Here is a 16654-nt window from a genome sequence, read left to right on the forward strand (position 1 = left end):
CAGCCTTGCACATGTCCGTGACAGCGCCTTGTACCCACCTATTACCCTCACCCATCAGACATTCTCCTCACACACAGCCTGCACATGTACGTGACAGCGCCTGTACCCACCTATTACCCTCACCCCATCAGACATTCTCCTCACCACAGCCTTGCACATGTACCGTGACAGCGCCTGTACCCACCTATTACCCTCACCCATCAGACTTCTCCTCACACACAGCCTTGCACATGTACGTGACAGCGCCTGTAACCCACCTATTACCCTCACCCATCAGACATTCTCCTCACACACAGCCTTGCACATGTCGTGACAGCCGCCTGTAACCCACCTATTACCCTCACCCATCAGACATTCTCTCCTCACACACAGCCTTGGCACATGTACTTGACAGCGCCTATACCCACCCTATTACCCTCACCCATCAGACATTCTCCTCACACACACCCTTCACATGTACGTGACAGCACCTGTAACCCACCTATTACCCTCACCCATCAGACATGCTCCTCACCATCAAGCCTTGCACATGTACGTGACAGCGCCTGTACCCACCTATTACCCTCACCCTCAGATATTCATCCTCACACACAGCCTTGCACATGTACGGTGACAGCGCCTGTACCCACCTATTACCCTCACCCATCAGACATTCTCCTCACACACAAGCCTTGCACATGTACGTGACAGCACCTGTACCCCACCTAGTACCCTCACCCATCAGACATTCTCCTCACACACAGCCTGCACATGTACGTGACAGCAACTGTACCCACCTATTAACCCTCACCCATCAGACATTCTCCTCACACACAGCAGCTTGCACATGTCCGTGACAGCGCCTGTACCCACCTATTACCCTCACCCATCAGGACATTCTCCTCACCACAAGCCTTGCACATGTACGTTGACAGCGCCTGTACCCACCTATTACCCTCACCCATCAGACATTCTCCTCACACACAGCCTTGCACATGTCCGTGACAGCGCCTGTACCCACCTATTAACCCTCACCACCCATCAGACATTCTCCTCACACACAGCCTTGCACATGTCCGTGACAGCGCCTGGACCCACCTATTACCCTCACCCATCAGACATTCTCCTCACACAACCAGCCTTGCACATGTACGTGACAGCGCCTGTACCCACCTATTACCCTCACCCATCAGACATTCTCCTCACACACAGCCTTGCACATGTACGTGACAGCGCCTGTACCCACCTATTACCCTCACCCATCAGACATTCTCCTCACACACAGCCTTGCACATGTCCGTGACAGCGCCTGTACCCACCTATTACCCTCACCCATCAGACATTTCTCCTCACACACAGCCTTGCACATGTCCGTGACAGCGCCTGTACCCACCTATTACCCTCACCCATCAGACATTCTCCTCACACACAGCCTTGCACATGTCCGTGACAGCGCCTGTACCCACCTATTACCCTCACCCATCAGACATTCTCCTCACACACAGCCTTGCACATGTACGTGACAGCGCCTGTACCCACCTATTACCCTCACCCATCAGACATTCTCCCCACACACAGCCTTGGCACATGTCCGTGACAGCGCCTGTACCCACCTATTACCCTCACCCATCAGACATTCTCCTCACACACAGCCTTGCACATGTACGTGACAGCACCTGTACCCACCTATTACCCTCACCCATCAGATATTCTCCTCACACACAGCCTTGCACATGTCCGTGACAGCGCCTGTACCCACCTATTACCCTCACCCATCAGACATTCTCCTCACACACAGCCTTGCACATGTCCGTGACAGCGCCTGTACCCACCTATTACCCTCACCCATCAGACATTCTCCTCACACACAGCCTTGCACATGTCCGTGACAGCGTCTATACCCACCTATTACCCTCACCCATCAGACATTCTCCTCACACACAGCCTTGCACATGTCCGTGACAGCGTCTATACCCACCTATTACCCTCACCCATCAGACATTCTCCTCACACACAGCCTTGCACATGTCCGTGACAGCACCTGTACCCACCTATTACCCTCACCCATCAGACATTCTCCTCACACACAGCCTTGCACATGTATGTGACAGCGCCTATACCCACCTATTACCCTCACCCATCAGATATTCTCCTCACACACAGCCTTGCACATGTACGTGACGGCGCCTGTACCCACCTATTACCCTCACCCATCAGACATTCTCCTCACACACAGCCTTGCACATGTACGTGACGGCGCCTATACCCACCTATTACCCTCACCCATCAGACATTCTCCTCACACACAGCCTTGCACATGTACGTGACGGCGCCTATACCCACCTATTACCCTCACCCATCAGACATTCTCCTCACACACAGCCTTGCACATGTCCGTGACAGCACCTGTACCCACCTATTACCCTCACCCATCAGACATTCTCCTCACACACAGCCTTGCACATGTACGTGACAGCGCCTGTACCCACCTATTACCCTCACCCATCAGACATTCTCCTCACACACAGCCTTGCACATGTACGTGACGGCGCCTGTACCCACCTATTACCCTCACCCATCAGACATTCTCCTCACAACACAGCCTTGCACATGTACGTGACGGCGCCTATACCCACCTATTACCCTCACCCATCAGACATTCTCCTCACACACAGCCTTGCACATGTCCGTGACAGCACCTGTACCCACCTATTACCCTCACCCATCAGACATTCTCCTCACACACAGCCTTGCACATGTACGTGACAGTGCCTATACCCACCTATTACCCTCACCCATCAGATATTCTCCTCACACACAGCCTTGCACATGTACGTGACGGCGCCTGTACCCACCTATTACCCTCACCCATCAGACATTCTCCTCACACACAGCCTTGCACATGTACGTGACAGCACCTGTACCCACCTATTACCCTCACCCATCAGACATTCTCCTCACACACAGCCTTGCACATGTACGTGACAGCGCCTGTACCCACCTATTACCCTCACCCATCAGACATTCTCCTCACACACAGCCTTGCACATGTACGTGACAGCACCTGTACCCACCTATTACCCTCACCCATCAGACATTCTCCTCACACACAGCCTTGCACATGTACGTGACAGCACCTGTACCCACCTATTACCCTCACCCATCAGACATTCTCCTCACACACAGCCTTGCACATGTCCGTGACAGCGCCTGTACCCACCTATTACCCTCACCCATCAGACATTCTCCTCACACACAGCCTTGCACATGTACGTGACAGCGCCTGTACCCACCTATTACCCTCACCCATCAGACATTCTCCTCACACACAGCCTTGCACATGTACGTGACAGCGCCTGTACCCACCTATTACCCTCACCCATCAGATATTCTCCTCACACACAGCCTTGCACATGTACGTGACAGCGTCTATACCCACCTATTACCCTCACCCATCAGACATTCTCCTCACACACAGCCTTGCACATGTACGTGACAGCACCTGTACCCACCTATTACCCTCACCCATCAGACATTCTCCTCACACACAGCCTTGCACATGTACGTGACAGCGCCTGTACCCACCTATTACCCTCACCCATCAGACATTCTCCTCACACACAGCCTTGCACATGTACGTGACAGCGTCTATACCCACCTATTACCCTCACCCATCAGACATTCTCCTCACACACAGCCTTGCACATGTACGTGACAGCACCTGTACCCACCTATTACCCTCACCCATCAGATATTCTCCTCACACACAGCCTTGCACATGTCCGTGACAGCACCTGTACCCACCTATTACCCTCACCCATCAGACATTCTCCTCACACACAGCCTTGCACATGTACGTGACAGCGCCTGTACCCACCTATTACCCTCACCCATCAGATATTCTCCTCACACACAGCCTTGCACATGTACGTGACAGCGCCTGTACCCACCTATTACCCTCACCCATCAGACATTCTCCTCACACACAGCCTTGCACATGTCCGTGACAGCACCTGTACCCACCTATTACCCTCACCCATCAGACATTCTCCTCACACACAGCCTTGCACATGTACGTGACAGCGTCTATACCCACCTATTACCCTCACCCATCAGACATTCTCCTCACACACAGCCTTGCACATGTCCGTGACAGCGTCTATACCCACCTATTACCCTCACCCATCAGACATTCTCCTCACACACAGCCTTGCACATGTACGTGACAGCGCCTGTACCCACCTATTACCCTCACCCATCAGACATTCTCCTCACACACAGCCTTGCACATGTACGTGACAGCGCCTGTACCCACCTATTACCCTCACCCATCAGACATTCTCCTCACACACAGCCTTGCACATGTCCGTGACAGCACCTGTACCCACCTATTACCCTCACCCATCAGACATTCTCCTCACACACAGCCTTGCACATGTCCGTGACAGCGCCTGTACCCACCTATTACCCTCACCCATCAGACATTCTCCTCACACACAGCCTTGCACATGTCCGTGACAGCGCCTGTACCCACCTATTACCCTCACCCATCAGACATTCTCCTCACACACAGCCTTGCACATGTACGTGACAGCACCTGTACCCACCTATTACCCTCACCCATCAGACATTCTCCTCACACACAGCCTTGCACATGTCCGTGACAGAGCCATCTCTTATCTCACCTCTTTCTGCTCTGTGTAGGAGGAGGCTTGTCAATGCTTACCTTGATGGGCTCGTACTCTGTCACTGATGTATGATCTTGAAGGTTTCTGTAAAACAGAGGAACCAACAACTGGGAAATCTCTGGGCGCATCCGGTGCTGAGGAGACCAAAAGAGAGGGTACAAGTTTACCATGGCTCCCCCTGTGCCGCTTCACTCACCTGGGCACCTGAAGAGACTCTGAGCAGTGGCACAGGCAGGCCCTAGAGAGGGCACTACCCAGAGAAGGCCTTAAGTCAGGGGGCAGTCAGAATGCAGAGAATACGCTTTGGTTTTCTGACATATATTTCAGCTTTCCATCATCCCTGTACGTGCACACTCAACCAGGAAGGCAGCACCTCAGGAGCCCTGCTGGGCTGGCCATGACCAGTGCCTCTGTGCGGGACACTGTGCGTTACAGTACGACACTGCCGTACAATGTGCACTACATGTTCCACGCCGTAAATCAATCTGCAGCCTGGTCGCCTCTCAGGAAATGGAGAAATAGTTCAGCTTTGGGATCCCAGCCAAGAAGAACATTGACTCTCCACCACCCAGCCCCCTCTTAACCTTCCCTGCCTGGCTGGCTGACATGACCCACGCTGGCTGATTAAATTGTTTATATCTTGTACTATTGCAGCCCCCTCGATGGCTCCCTCTAGGCACCTGAGGCTTATTCTTTATTTGTTGTATTATTTTCTATAATATCATTGCATTCCTACCTTTATTAATCAATGCTAGCGTGAGATGTACTCTTGTGTGCTTTGTGTCTGGTTTGTGTAATCCTGTAACCTCCTGCGTCCAAACTCTGACGACCGCTGTGGCCCCTGTACACCCTGTAAAAGTCCTCGTCTGCTGTAACAGACTTCCAAGTCCATGGCTGAAAAGCAGGAAATAAACAGCGCGTCCTGTCCCTGTCACGGGCGTTCCTGCTCAGGCAGAGTCTCCAGCTGGAAGAGAGCCCTGTAACAGGGACATAGGGAGTGTTGCCAGAAATTAAAAGGGCTTTATAGCGACTGCCAGAAGAAGAGCCCATCCACACCAGCTACCACCTCCGAGGTCACCTGTGCTTGTCCCAGGTTTTCCAGGATTCAGGCACGGTCCATGTCACCCCCCGCCTCTCCTGGGAGGCCGTTCCATGCATCCAGCGTCCTCTCTGTAATCACATATTTCCTTAGAGTACTCCTGAGTTTATCCCCTTTCACCCTCGTCCCGTGACCTCTCGTTCTAGAGCCTCCTTTCCATTGAAAGAGACCTTGGAGGTACTTAAATGTCTATCTCTTGTCTCCCCAATCTCCATCCCATGTGGGTCTTCACCTGGATACTGCCCCTGCTGTATAGGTCCCTGGTGAGCCCTCACTCTGAATACTGAGTACAGTTCTGGAGACCCCACCTTCAGAAGGATAGAAACAGGATGGAGTCGCTCCAGAGGGAGGCTGCTGAAACGGGCAGCGGTCTTCATCGTAAAGCACATGGGCATAGAGTTAAAGATCTGAACGTGTACAGCCTGCAGGCAAGGCGGGGTGCGGAGATGTGATGGAGATACATAAATGCGTAGGAGGTAGGTCTTGTTCAATAGAACGGAGGCTCTGGGACGAGGGTGAAAAGGAGTGGATTTGGGATTAATGTAAGGAAATATTTCTTTTTCAGAGAGCGTAGTGGATGCACGGAGCGGACGAGGACAGGATCTGAATTTAAGAAAGCCCCGGGGAAAGCACAGGGGAGCTGTGAGGGGTTGAAGAGCTGAGGTATCGGGTGTGGATGGCAGCCTGGACAGGCCGTACGGTCATTCTGCCCTCTTGTTTCTGGAATGAGGCTGCAGATCCAGTCCTGTGAGATGATACTTAAGGCCCTTTGAGGCCAACATTCAGCGCTACGCAACCAGACAGGTTCGAACGTATCCGGCTGAGCGGCGCTTTCTGAGGGGGTGTTCGTGCACAGCCGTGTGCCGCTGAATACCCCACGCACGTTAGCCGGAGAGAAGTCTTAGCTGAACGCTCGGCTTTCAATACTGTGTGTGTACACCCTGGGGAACAGGAGAGGCAGGGGCTAGGACAGAGACATAGCTCAGCGGTATCCGTGAAATGCAAGAGGCAAGCCGTTTCCTCTACCACGGGAGGCTACGGTGAGAGGCTGAACGAGGGCAGGCACATGGAGAGCATTTCTTCACGGGAAGAGCGTGGTGGTGGAGGTGAAGACGGGAAGCGAGGGCCTGCGAACAACTGGGATCTATGGTAACGCAGCAGAAATTACACCGGGCAGATCAGATGCGCCTGACGAGCCTTATCTACGCGCTCGCTCTCCCCCTCTGTCTATAGATAGATATATATATATGTATAATTTTATATCCATCACCTTCCCGGGTGCGTATGACCGTACAAAGTCGTGAGGAAGTGCAGTTAAGCTGCCTGCGGCCTGGCACAGGAAGGCTGGTGGGTGCACGGCAGAGCCTCCCAGCGGCCGCGGTGCAGGAAGGCCGGGGAGAAGCACAGAGGATCCCTGGATGCAGACAGTCGGGGGGACAGGGCAGGGATGAGCAGGCTGCACGGGCCTTCAGACTGGAAATGGGGGGGTGCATCGCTACGGACCATTCCGTATTTATCTTGCAACGTGGGAGCCGCCTCCCCCCCCCCCCCCCCCCCCGGGGTAAAGAACCTGGAGGGCGGGTCTCGGTGCTGGGGCCCCCAGACTCGTAAAGAGTCTCCAAACGGCCGAAAGAAGGGCCACAGCCCTGATACAGGGCCCGTGGGGGCCGGGATCTGCTGAATGATTCTTCACATTGGAGCTGTTCACATGTGGAAGAACACGTTTAAGAGGAAATTTAACTGTTGAACTATATCAAAGGACCCTACACGGGGTCTGGCAGGCGACCCACGAACAAACTCTTCAGGTCGGCAATGAAATTACGGAATATTTCTCCAACAGACGTTGTGTTGTGGCTGTGACTCTCTCCATTCATAAGCAAGCGCTTAAGGAGAAGACATGGGCGGACGTGACGATACCGTGAGGGAAAGGCGCTAATCCAGGAATTCTGAGCCGACCGCCAGGTTTGGTGTCAGGAAGGGGATATTTTTCTGTGCTTGCAGAATTGTTTCCCCCACCCCCCCTTTTCCCAGGGTTTGAGACCTCTTATCGGCCCAACCAACGATGTCACTGGAGGATGTCATGAAACAGCTGCCTCCCTGCCAGCCTCTCTCTAGGATGCAGGATCGGCTCGCTGCACGAGAGCCACTTACCTGATACTGAAGCTGCACGAAGGGGATTTTATTGTTAACCATTCGCTCAAACAAGGAGATGCCGAGGTGGTACTTCTTCTCCAAGGTGTAATCTGCAGGCTTCGGTCTCAGCTGGAAGACAATGATCCATTTCAGGGACATGGGTTACTCAGCGCTGTTCTGAGAGCATTAAGAACATAAGAACATGCCATACTGGGTCAGACCAAGGGTCCATCAAGCCCAGCATCCTGTTTCCAACAGAGGCCAATCCAGGCCATAAGAACCTGGCAAGTACCCAAAAACTAAGTCTATTCCATGTAACCATTGCTAATGGCAGTGGCTATTCTCTAAGTGAACTTAATAGCAGGTAATGGACTTCTCCTCCAAGAACTTATCCAATCCTTTTTTAAACACAGCTATACTAACTGCACTAACCACATCCTCTGGCAACAAATTCCAGAGTTTAATTGTGCGTTGAGTAAAAAAGAACTTTCTCCGATTAGTTTTAAATGTGGCCCATGCTAACTTCATGGAGTGCCCCCAAGTCTTTCTACTATCCGAAAGAGTAAATAACCGATTCACATCTACCCGTTCTAGACCTCTCATGATTTTAAACACCTCTATCATATCCCCCTCAGCCGTCTCTTCTCCAAGCTGAAAAGTCCTAACCTCTTTAGTCTTTCCTCATAGGGGAGCTGTTCCATTCCCCTTTATCATTTTGGTCGCCCTTCTCTGTACCTTCTCCATCACAATTATTTATTTATTTATTTATTTATTTAAATAATTTATATACCGGAGGTTCCTGTATAATATACATATCTCCCCGGTTTACAAGGAACAGTAACTATCGCTACATTTAGCGGTTTACATAGAACAGAATAAAAAAATGAAGTTTTTACATTGAACAAATGAAGTAAACAAGTATTTTACATTGAACAAACTAAGTAAACAAATTTTACATTGAGCAAATTAAGCAAATTAAACTAAGTAAGCAAAAAGAGAATTATATTAAACCGTTAATAAACATGTAGTTAATAAATCCATAAATTAAACCGTTAATAAACATGTGGTTAATAAGTCAATAAATAACATGAGTATGTGTGTGTCGTATGTATGTGGTCAGCATGAATATGTAAATTTCTGAATTGACTAAAGGAAGAATATACAAGATCTGAATATATCGTTGTGGGAGTGAAAAGACTTTTCTTCCTGTTCTTGGCTCTAGGGGAAAGCTTGTTTGAACAGCCAAGTCTTAAGTTTCTTTTTAAATGTAGTGTGGCATGGTTCCAGCCGTAGGTCTGGAGGGAGCGAGATTGCCGCAGCACACTGAGCCGACGATTTCAATGTGTTATCCACTATGACACCTAGATCTCTTTCTTGAGTTGTAGCACCTAATATGGAACCCAACATTGTGTAATTATAGCATGGGTTATTTTTCCCTATATGCATCACCTTGCACTTGTCCACATTAAATTTCATCTGCCATTTGGATGCCCAATTTTCCAGTCTCACAAGGTCTTCCTGCAATTTATCACAATCTGCTTGTGATTTAACTACTCTGAACAATTTTATATCATCTGCAAATTTGATTATCTCACTCGTCGTATTTCTTTCCAGATCATTTATAAATATATTGAAAAGTAAGGGTCCCAATACAGATCCCTGAGGCACTCCACTGTCCACTCCCTTCCACTGAGAAAATTGTCCATTTAATCCTACTCTCTGTTTCCTGTCTTTTAGCCAGTTTGCAATCCATGAAAGGACATCGCCACCTATCCCATGACTTTTTACTTTTCCTAGAAGCCTTTCATGAGGAACTTTGTCAAACGCCTTCTGAAAATCCAAGTATACTATATCTACCGGTTCACCTTTATCCACATGTTTATTAACTCCTTCAAAAAAGTGAAGCAGATTTGTGAGGCAAGACTTGCCCTGGGTAAAGCCATGCTGACTTTGTTCCATTAAATCGTGTCTTTCTATATGTTCTGTGATTTTGATGTTTAGAACACTTTCCACTATTTTTCCTGGCACTGAAGTCAGGCTAACCGGTCTGTAGTTTCCCGGATCGCCCCTGGAAGACGCGTGTCTGCACCCTCCCGCAGCGTTTTGTACGAGGGAATCCAGGGCCATCGGTCAGGGATGTATTTGAGACTTGCTGGAGCCCTTATGTAATGGTTGCAGTCCGGTACCCCATGGCCTCCCCTCCAGCCACTTTCAGTGTCGGGGCGGAGGGTGGCACTGAGATGAGCACAGGATGCAGTGTGAGGTGCAGCGCAAGCTTTTTCCTGTTGGACAGGAAAATGTTTACATTTTGTCTCAATAAACTTTAAATTGAAAAAAGAAAATTGCTTGGAGGGAAAGAGCCGGGTTTGAGGGAGGAGGAGGGGGAATAACAGGGAAGGGGAAGCTTGGGGGTAGAAGAGCCGGGGACGCAGGGACTGGAGGGGAGCGCAGAATTTGGGGGAGAGCAGGGACTTGGGCTATTGCGGTCAGGGGGCAGGGGGCAGAGTAAGGACCTGAGCCAAGACTCAGGGGATCAATGGGGACTTGGCAATTGGCTTAGGTATTAGCGGGGGGGGGGTATTAGATTGGCCGGGGGTGGGGGGAGAATGACTCAGGGTGTGAGATGGGGGTAGGAGAAGGGAAGGATTGAGAGGTGGTGCGAATGGCCTGGAGGGCTAGGGAAAGAGTGAAAGGCAGTGGGGAGGGATTTGGGAGCTGTGGAGAGATGTGAGAGGATGGGTCTGTGAAAGGGGTGAGGGAAGGTGGGAATGTGGCTGGGGAAGTAGAGCGAGGGGGTAAGAGACAGAAGAATGGACAGGAGGCCAGGGAGGGAATGAATGACAGGGAAGGAGTAAGAGCGGGTGGGCGTGAGGATCGCCTGGTAACCTGACTGCCTGGTGAGAAGGTGGAGGACCTCACGCGTCACCTAGATAGGATTTTAGACAGTGCAGGGGAGGAGCCGGCTGTCGTGGTACATGTGGGCACCAACGACATAGGAAAATGTGGAAGGGAGACTCTGGAAGCCAAATTTAGGCTCTTAGGTAGAAAGCTTAAATCCAGAACCTCCAGGGTAGCATTCTCTGAAATGCTTCCTGTTCCATGCACAGGTCACCAGAGGCAGGCAGAGCTCCGGAGTCTCAATGCGTGGATGAGACGATGGTGCAAGGAAGAGGGATTCAGTTTTGTTAGGAACTGGGGAACCTTTTGGGGAAGGGGGAGTCTCTTCCGAAGGGATGGGCTCCACTTTAACCAAGGTGGAACCAGACTGCTGGCGCTAACTTTTAAAAAGGAGACAGAGCAGCTTTTAAACTAGAACAAAGGGGAAAGCCGACAGTCGCTCAGCAGTGCATGGTTCGGAGAGAGGTATCTTCAAAGGATACTAATGATGCATTAGAATTAGGGCATCCCGACAGTGAGGTTCCAATAATTAGAAAAGTAGTCCATGTACACTGTGGGGGATATGATAGAGGTCTGTAGAGTCATGACAGGACTAGAACAGGTAAATGTGAATCGGTTATTTACTCTCCCAGATAATACAAGGACGAAGGGGCACTACTTCACCTTAGCAAGTAGCACATTTACAATTAATTGGAGGAAATTCTTTTTCACTCATGGCACAATTAAGCTCTAGAATTCATTAACAGAGGATGTGGTTAGTGCAGTCAGTGTAGCTGGGTTTAAGAAAGGATTGGATAAGTTCCTGAAGGAGAAGTCCATTACCTGCTGTTTATCAATAGGGAATAGTCACTGCTTGTTGTCATCATCAGTAACATGGGATAGACTTAGTTTTTGGGTAATTGCCAGGTACTTGTGGCCTGGATTGGCCACTGTTGGAAACAGGATGCTGGGCTTGATGGACCCTCGGTCTGACCCTGTATGGCATTTCTTATGTTCTTGTGAGAGTGAGAGTGTGAGAGTGAGAGTGAGAGAGTGAGAGTGAAAAGGTGGTAGAAATGCGGACTAAGGAATGGTAAAAGACAGAGAGGGGGAATAGGATGCTGGGGAAGGACTGAGAGATGGAAGCTGATAGAAGAGAGGTGAAAGAGTGAGACAGGACTGGAGGGTTAGAGAGAGGGAGAAGGGGGGTGAAATATATGAGTGGATAGAAAGGTAAAGAAGAGAGAAATGGAGAAAAAGATGAAAGGGAAGGATCGATGTCTGGGACAGATGTAGGGATGGAAGGGAAGCAGACAGGAGGAGAGAAGAAATGCAAAGTGGGAAAGAGACTTTGGAAAAAAAAACCTTTGGAGAAGATTGAAAAGAGACCCAGTATTAACTCAGCCACAAAAATGAAAGGCTTGAATAAGAAAGGTAGAAGAGATTTTACTTTCAGTTTTTAGAGAGTGGATTATGGGTCGGTTTGTGTTCTGTGTGTCTGAGACGGAGGTGAGGGGCTCTGCTAGCTTGTACCGTCGGGCTTGTTCTGGTTTTCAGAGGAGGTGTATTGGTGTTCTAGGGCCTGTAGTTATACATGCAGATGAGTACTGAGAGTTATTGTGTTATGGGGGGGCAGGTTTGTTGTACGGGTTGTGAGTGTCTCTCCTGCACGGTTTCTGACAGCGGAAGGCGTTTTGTGCGGCTGCTGCGGAGGCGACCTCAGGGGGGGCGCCTGGGAGCATGGCTGTTTACCTGTTGGTGATCTCCGATCATGATTAAGTGCTGACAGGATGTGGTGAGCGTGGTGAGCACGTGAGCCTCCAGCACCTCCGCGGCTTCCTCCACCACCACTATCCTCGGCTTGATCTTCTGAAGCAGCCTCCGGTACTTGGCGGCCCCTGCGTAACAAGAGGAAAGGAACGCAGCCGTTGGCCTCTTCATCTTAGCGTGGTTTCTCCATTGTTATAAAGCAGTGGCTGTCATCCAACAGCGCCAACATATTAAATAAAAGCCTTTCCCAGATGCCAGCAAAGCCTCGGCAGCTTTTCTGAGTGCGCACTCATATTCCCAGGCAGCCAACACTACCCAAAACCCCTGTAGTCTTTTTTTTTTTTTGTCTGCTCATGTGAGACAGGAAAATTGGTCCTTACCTGCTAATTTTCGTTCCTGTAGTACCAACGGATCAGTCCAGGACAGCTGGGGTTCTGCCTCCCTTCCAGCAGATGGAGACAGAGAAAAACCTCGAGAGCGCTCCCCTCTTAAGGCTTAAGTGGTACCTGCGTCCCTTCGGTATAAAAGTATCAGAGCAAATAAAATACGTAGAACATTGAACGGTCTAAGAACAGATCAGCAACGGACAAGAATAACTAACATGTGTAAATGTATACATTATAAAAGAATTACCCTGAAAGGGAGAAACCTAAACCCTTCAACAACCAGTAAAGCATCTGCTTATCCAAAAAAAAAAACAGCAAACGCGGATCAGAACGAGTGGATGCTCCAGAGCAATTTATCCTGGGCGGGCGTCTGGACCGATCCGTTGTACTACAGGAATGAAAATTAGCAGGTAAGAACCAATTTTCCTTTCCCTGTACGTACCCGGATCAGTCCAGGACAGCTGGGACGTACCAAAGCTTTCCTAACTCGGGTGGCACCTACAGAGTCCCGGTCGGATGACGGCATCCCCGAACGGGGCATCCGGGGACTGAACATCCAACTCGCAGTGCTTGCCAAAGGTAAGCAAGGCCTTCCAGGTAGCTGCCCTGCAAATCTCCAGCGGAGAGAGGAGCTGGCATTCTGCCCATGAGGAAGCCAGAGAACAAGTGGAATGGGCGTTTTCATGCCCTCCAGGACAGGGCGACCACGACCAATGTAAGCAGAAGCAATAGCCTCTTTCAACCACCAAGCAATAGTTGCCTTGGACGCCATACTTCCTTGTTTGGGGCCACTCCACAAAACAAATAGATGGTCCGACAATCGGAACGGATTAGTAACCTCAAGATAGTGACCTCTTAATGTCCAAACGTCTGAGTTCTTTGGCATGAGGATCATCCTTCTCAAGGTTAGGAAAAGCCAGGAGCTCAACCGACTGGTTCACGTGAAAAGTAGGAACTACCTTGGGCAGAAAAGAGGGCACCATTCTTAAAGAAAGCCCCGAATCGGAGATCCGCAGAAATGGTTCCCTGCACAAAAGGGCTTGTAGGCCGGAAACCCTCCTGGCCGAACAGATCGCTACCAAAAACACCGTCTTCACAGGATGAGGTCCTTCAGGGTGGACCTCTTGAGTGGTTCAAACGGCGCGTCACACACAGAACCTTGAGGACCAAATTCAGAGTCCAAGAAGGACGTACCGGACAGACAGGAGGATTCAAGTGTTTAGCCCCCCCGGAGGAAACGTACCACTTCTGGGTGAGACGCCAGATTCGCACCCAGAATCTTCCCTCTCAGGCATCCCAATGCCGAAACCCTTACTAAGACCGCCTTGCAAAAAGGCAAGGATTTGCGGCACGGAGGTGCGTCTGGGGAAGACACCGTGGGTACGACACCATGACCCGAAGACCTGCCAGACCCGGACATAAGTCATAGAAGTCGAGGTCTTCCAAGATTGGAGCAGAGTGGCAATTACGCTTTCTGAGTATCCCTTTTTTCTCAAGTGAGACGTACGAAGCAGATCATTATAAGGCATCTGCCCATAAGCCACCGCCACCGCCAGGCATTCGGCTTGCGCTGCCTCCTGCGGTGGGAGATCTTCTGCGCTCAGCAATTGCTGCACTCACCTTAAGTTTGGAAGCATATAGCTACTGCAGACAGCTGCCCGGATACCAAGGGCGGAAACCTCAAAAATCCTCTTCAGAGGTACCTCTAGCTTTCGGTCTTGGAGGTCCTTCAGCACCACCGCACCCGCCACCGGGGATGGTGGTCCCCTTGGTGACTGGAGACACCGCGGAACCCCTTTGGGTACTTCCAAAAGTTCCACAATCTCTTCTGGCAGAGGGTATAACTTAGCCATGGCTCGACCCACTCTGAGACCCGCCATAAGTTGTTGAAGCATCTGATAGAAACATAGAAATGACGGCAGAAGAAGACCAATCGGCCCATCCAGTCTGCCCAGCAAGCTTCACACTTCTTTTTTCTCATACTTATCTGTTTCTCTTGGCTCTTAGTAACCTTTGGAGTGGGAAAGTCCTCGTCAGACCCTGCAAGCCGGCCAGAACCGGATCCACTGCGTCTGGAGGCGCATCCGCCTGTGGCAGGACGAGACCAAGCTCTTCCAACACATAGGGAATGAGGGGGCTCTAGCTCTGCCCTATGAAACAAACCGACTACCTGCGGGTCATCCCCATCCAAGATCGGGGGCTTTTCCGGATCCTCATCCAAGTCCACCCCCCGGGAGGGGGGGTTGGTGTTCAGTCCGGGGTCAGAGCATCCACGAGGGAGACCTGGATTTTGCAATGTCCCCAGGGTCTCCTGTATTGAGGGGTTGCTGCGGGAGAAAGCAGCGGTGGGAGATCCCCTCCCCCAACCGGTCAGATCTGAAAGTCTTTAAAATGGCCGCCCTTCCCGCGCTGACAGGGAACGGATCAGCCTCGCAGAGACGCAAAAGAGGACGCTTAGCCACACCGCGGGTGCTCGAGGAAAATGACGGCGCTGCGTTTGAAGAACCCTCCCCGCCGGGGAGGCAACGCGAACGCATACCCCCCCCCCCCCCCCGAACGCGAGAGACGCGATGCGGTCTCTCCACAGGCAGAGAAGTGGGTATCACGTGGCACGGCTGCCGCGTGCAGGAGCCGGGCCGACGGGTGCCCCGAAGAAACCCCACCCCCCCCCACTCTGGAGCCGGTGGCACAAGTAAAGCCAGGAAAACAAATAAAAACCCGACCTGCACACTGCGTCTCCACTGTCGAGCTTTGCCTGGTAGCTCTTTCTTTGTTTTTTTATTTAAAGTTACAATACCGGATTGAAGGTAGGCTGCACCAATTACCCTACAAAAGGGAATGGGGGTGGAGGGTGGGGGAGGGACCGGACCACCGATATCACCCTGTGCGCCTCACAAATGGAGGCAGCACAGTGGGCTTTCCCAGCATCACCTACTACCTGGGGGGGGGGTCCGGGTCCCACTGGAACCTACCGACCCCCCGGGAGGAAGCTGCTTCTTCTGTCCTGCTCTTATTCCAAGACTGTTCTGTTTTCTTTCTTTCTTTTTTTTTAAACCCCAACCAGGTCAGGACCGCAGGTTTTGCACCACCTCCATCTGCTGGAGACAGAGAAATACTGAAGAGACGCAGGTACCACTTAGCCTTAAGAGGGGGTGCTCTCGAAGTTTTTCCATGAAGTTAGCATGTGGCACATTTAAAACTAATCGGAGAAAGTTCTTTTTCACTCAACGCACAATTAAACTCTGAAATTTGTTGCCAGAGGATGTGGTTAGTGCAGTTAGTATAGCTGTGTTTAAAAAAGGATTGGATAAGTTCTTGGAGGAGAAGTCCATTACCTGCTGTTAATTAAGTTGACTTAGATAATAACCACTTCTATTACTAGCAACGGTAACATGGAATAGACTTAGTTTTTGGGTACTTGCCAGGTTCTTATGGCCTGGATTGACCACTGTTGGAAACAGGATGCTGGGCTTGATGGACCCTTGCTCTGACCCAGTATGGCATGTTCTTATGTTCTTATGTTCTTCTTATGTTCTCTGTCTCCATCTGCTGGAAGGGAGGCAGAACCCAGTTGTCCTGGACTGATCCCGGTACGTACAGGGAATCCCTCTTGTTTTCTGGCATTGTTTTTTTCTGAATTTCTTGTTGACAGTTCTCTTTTTTTGCTGCATGTCTCTTCAGTCACTCTTTTAGATTAATTAAGGGGGTTTTTTTTGGCATTT

The 16654-nt window shown here is 50.6% G+C and overlaps 1 protein-coding gene across 1 annotated transcript in view; it reads right to left on the minus strand.

The window, feature by feature from the left end:
* Positions 1 to 2776: 2776 nt before the first annotated feature.
* Positions 2777 to 16654, minus strand: part of LOC115081394 — a 49288-nt gene continuing 35410 nt past the window's right edge. The window contains exons 9-11 of the mRNA XM_029585845.1: positions 12529 to 12674; positions 7918 to 8028; positions 2777 to 4801 (exon numbers count right to left, since the gene is read on the minus strand). Of these exons, the coding sequence (XP_029441705.1) occupies positions 4661 to 4801; positions 7918 to 8028; positions 12529 to 12674 (398 nt within the window). The 3' untranslated portion in view covers positions 2777 to 4660. The remainder of the gene's footprint in view (positions 4802 to 7917; positions 8029 to 12528; positions 12675 to 16654) is intronic.

This window comes from Rhinatrema bivittatum, unplaced genomic scaffold (genome assembly GCF_901001135.1).
Source record: "Rhinatrema bivittatum unplaced genomic scaffold, aRhiBiv1.1, whole genome shotgun sequence".
Lineage (NCBI taxonomy): Eukaryota > Metazoa > Chordata > Amphibia > Gymnophiona > Rhinatrematidae > Rhinatrema > Rhinatrema bivittatum.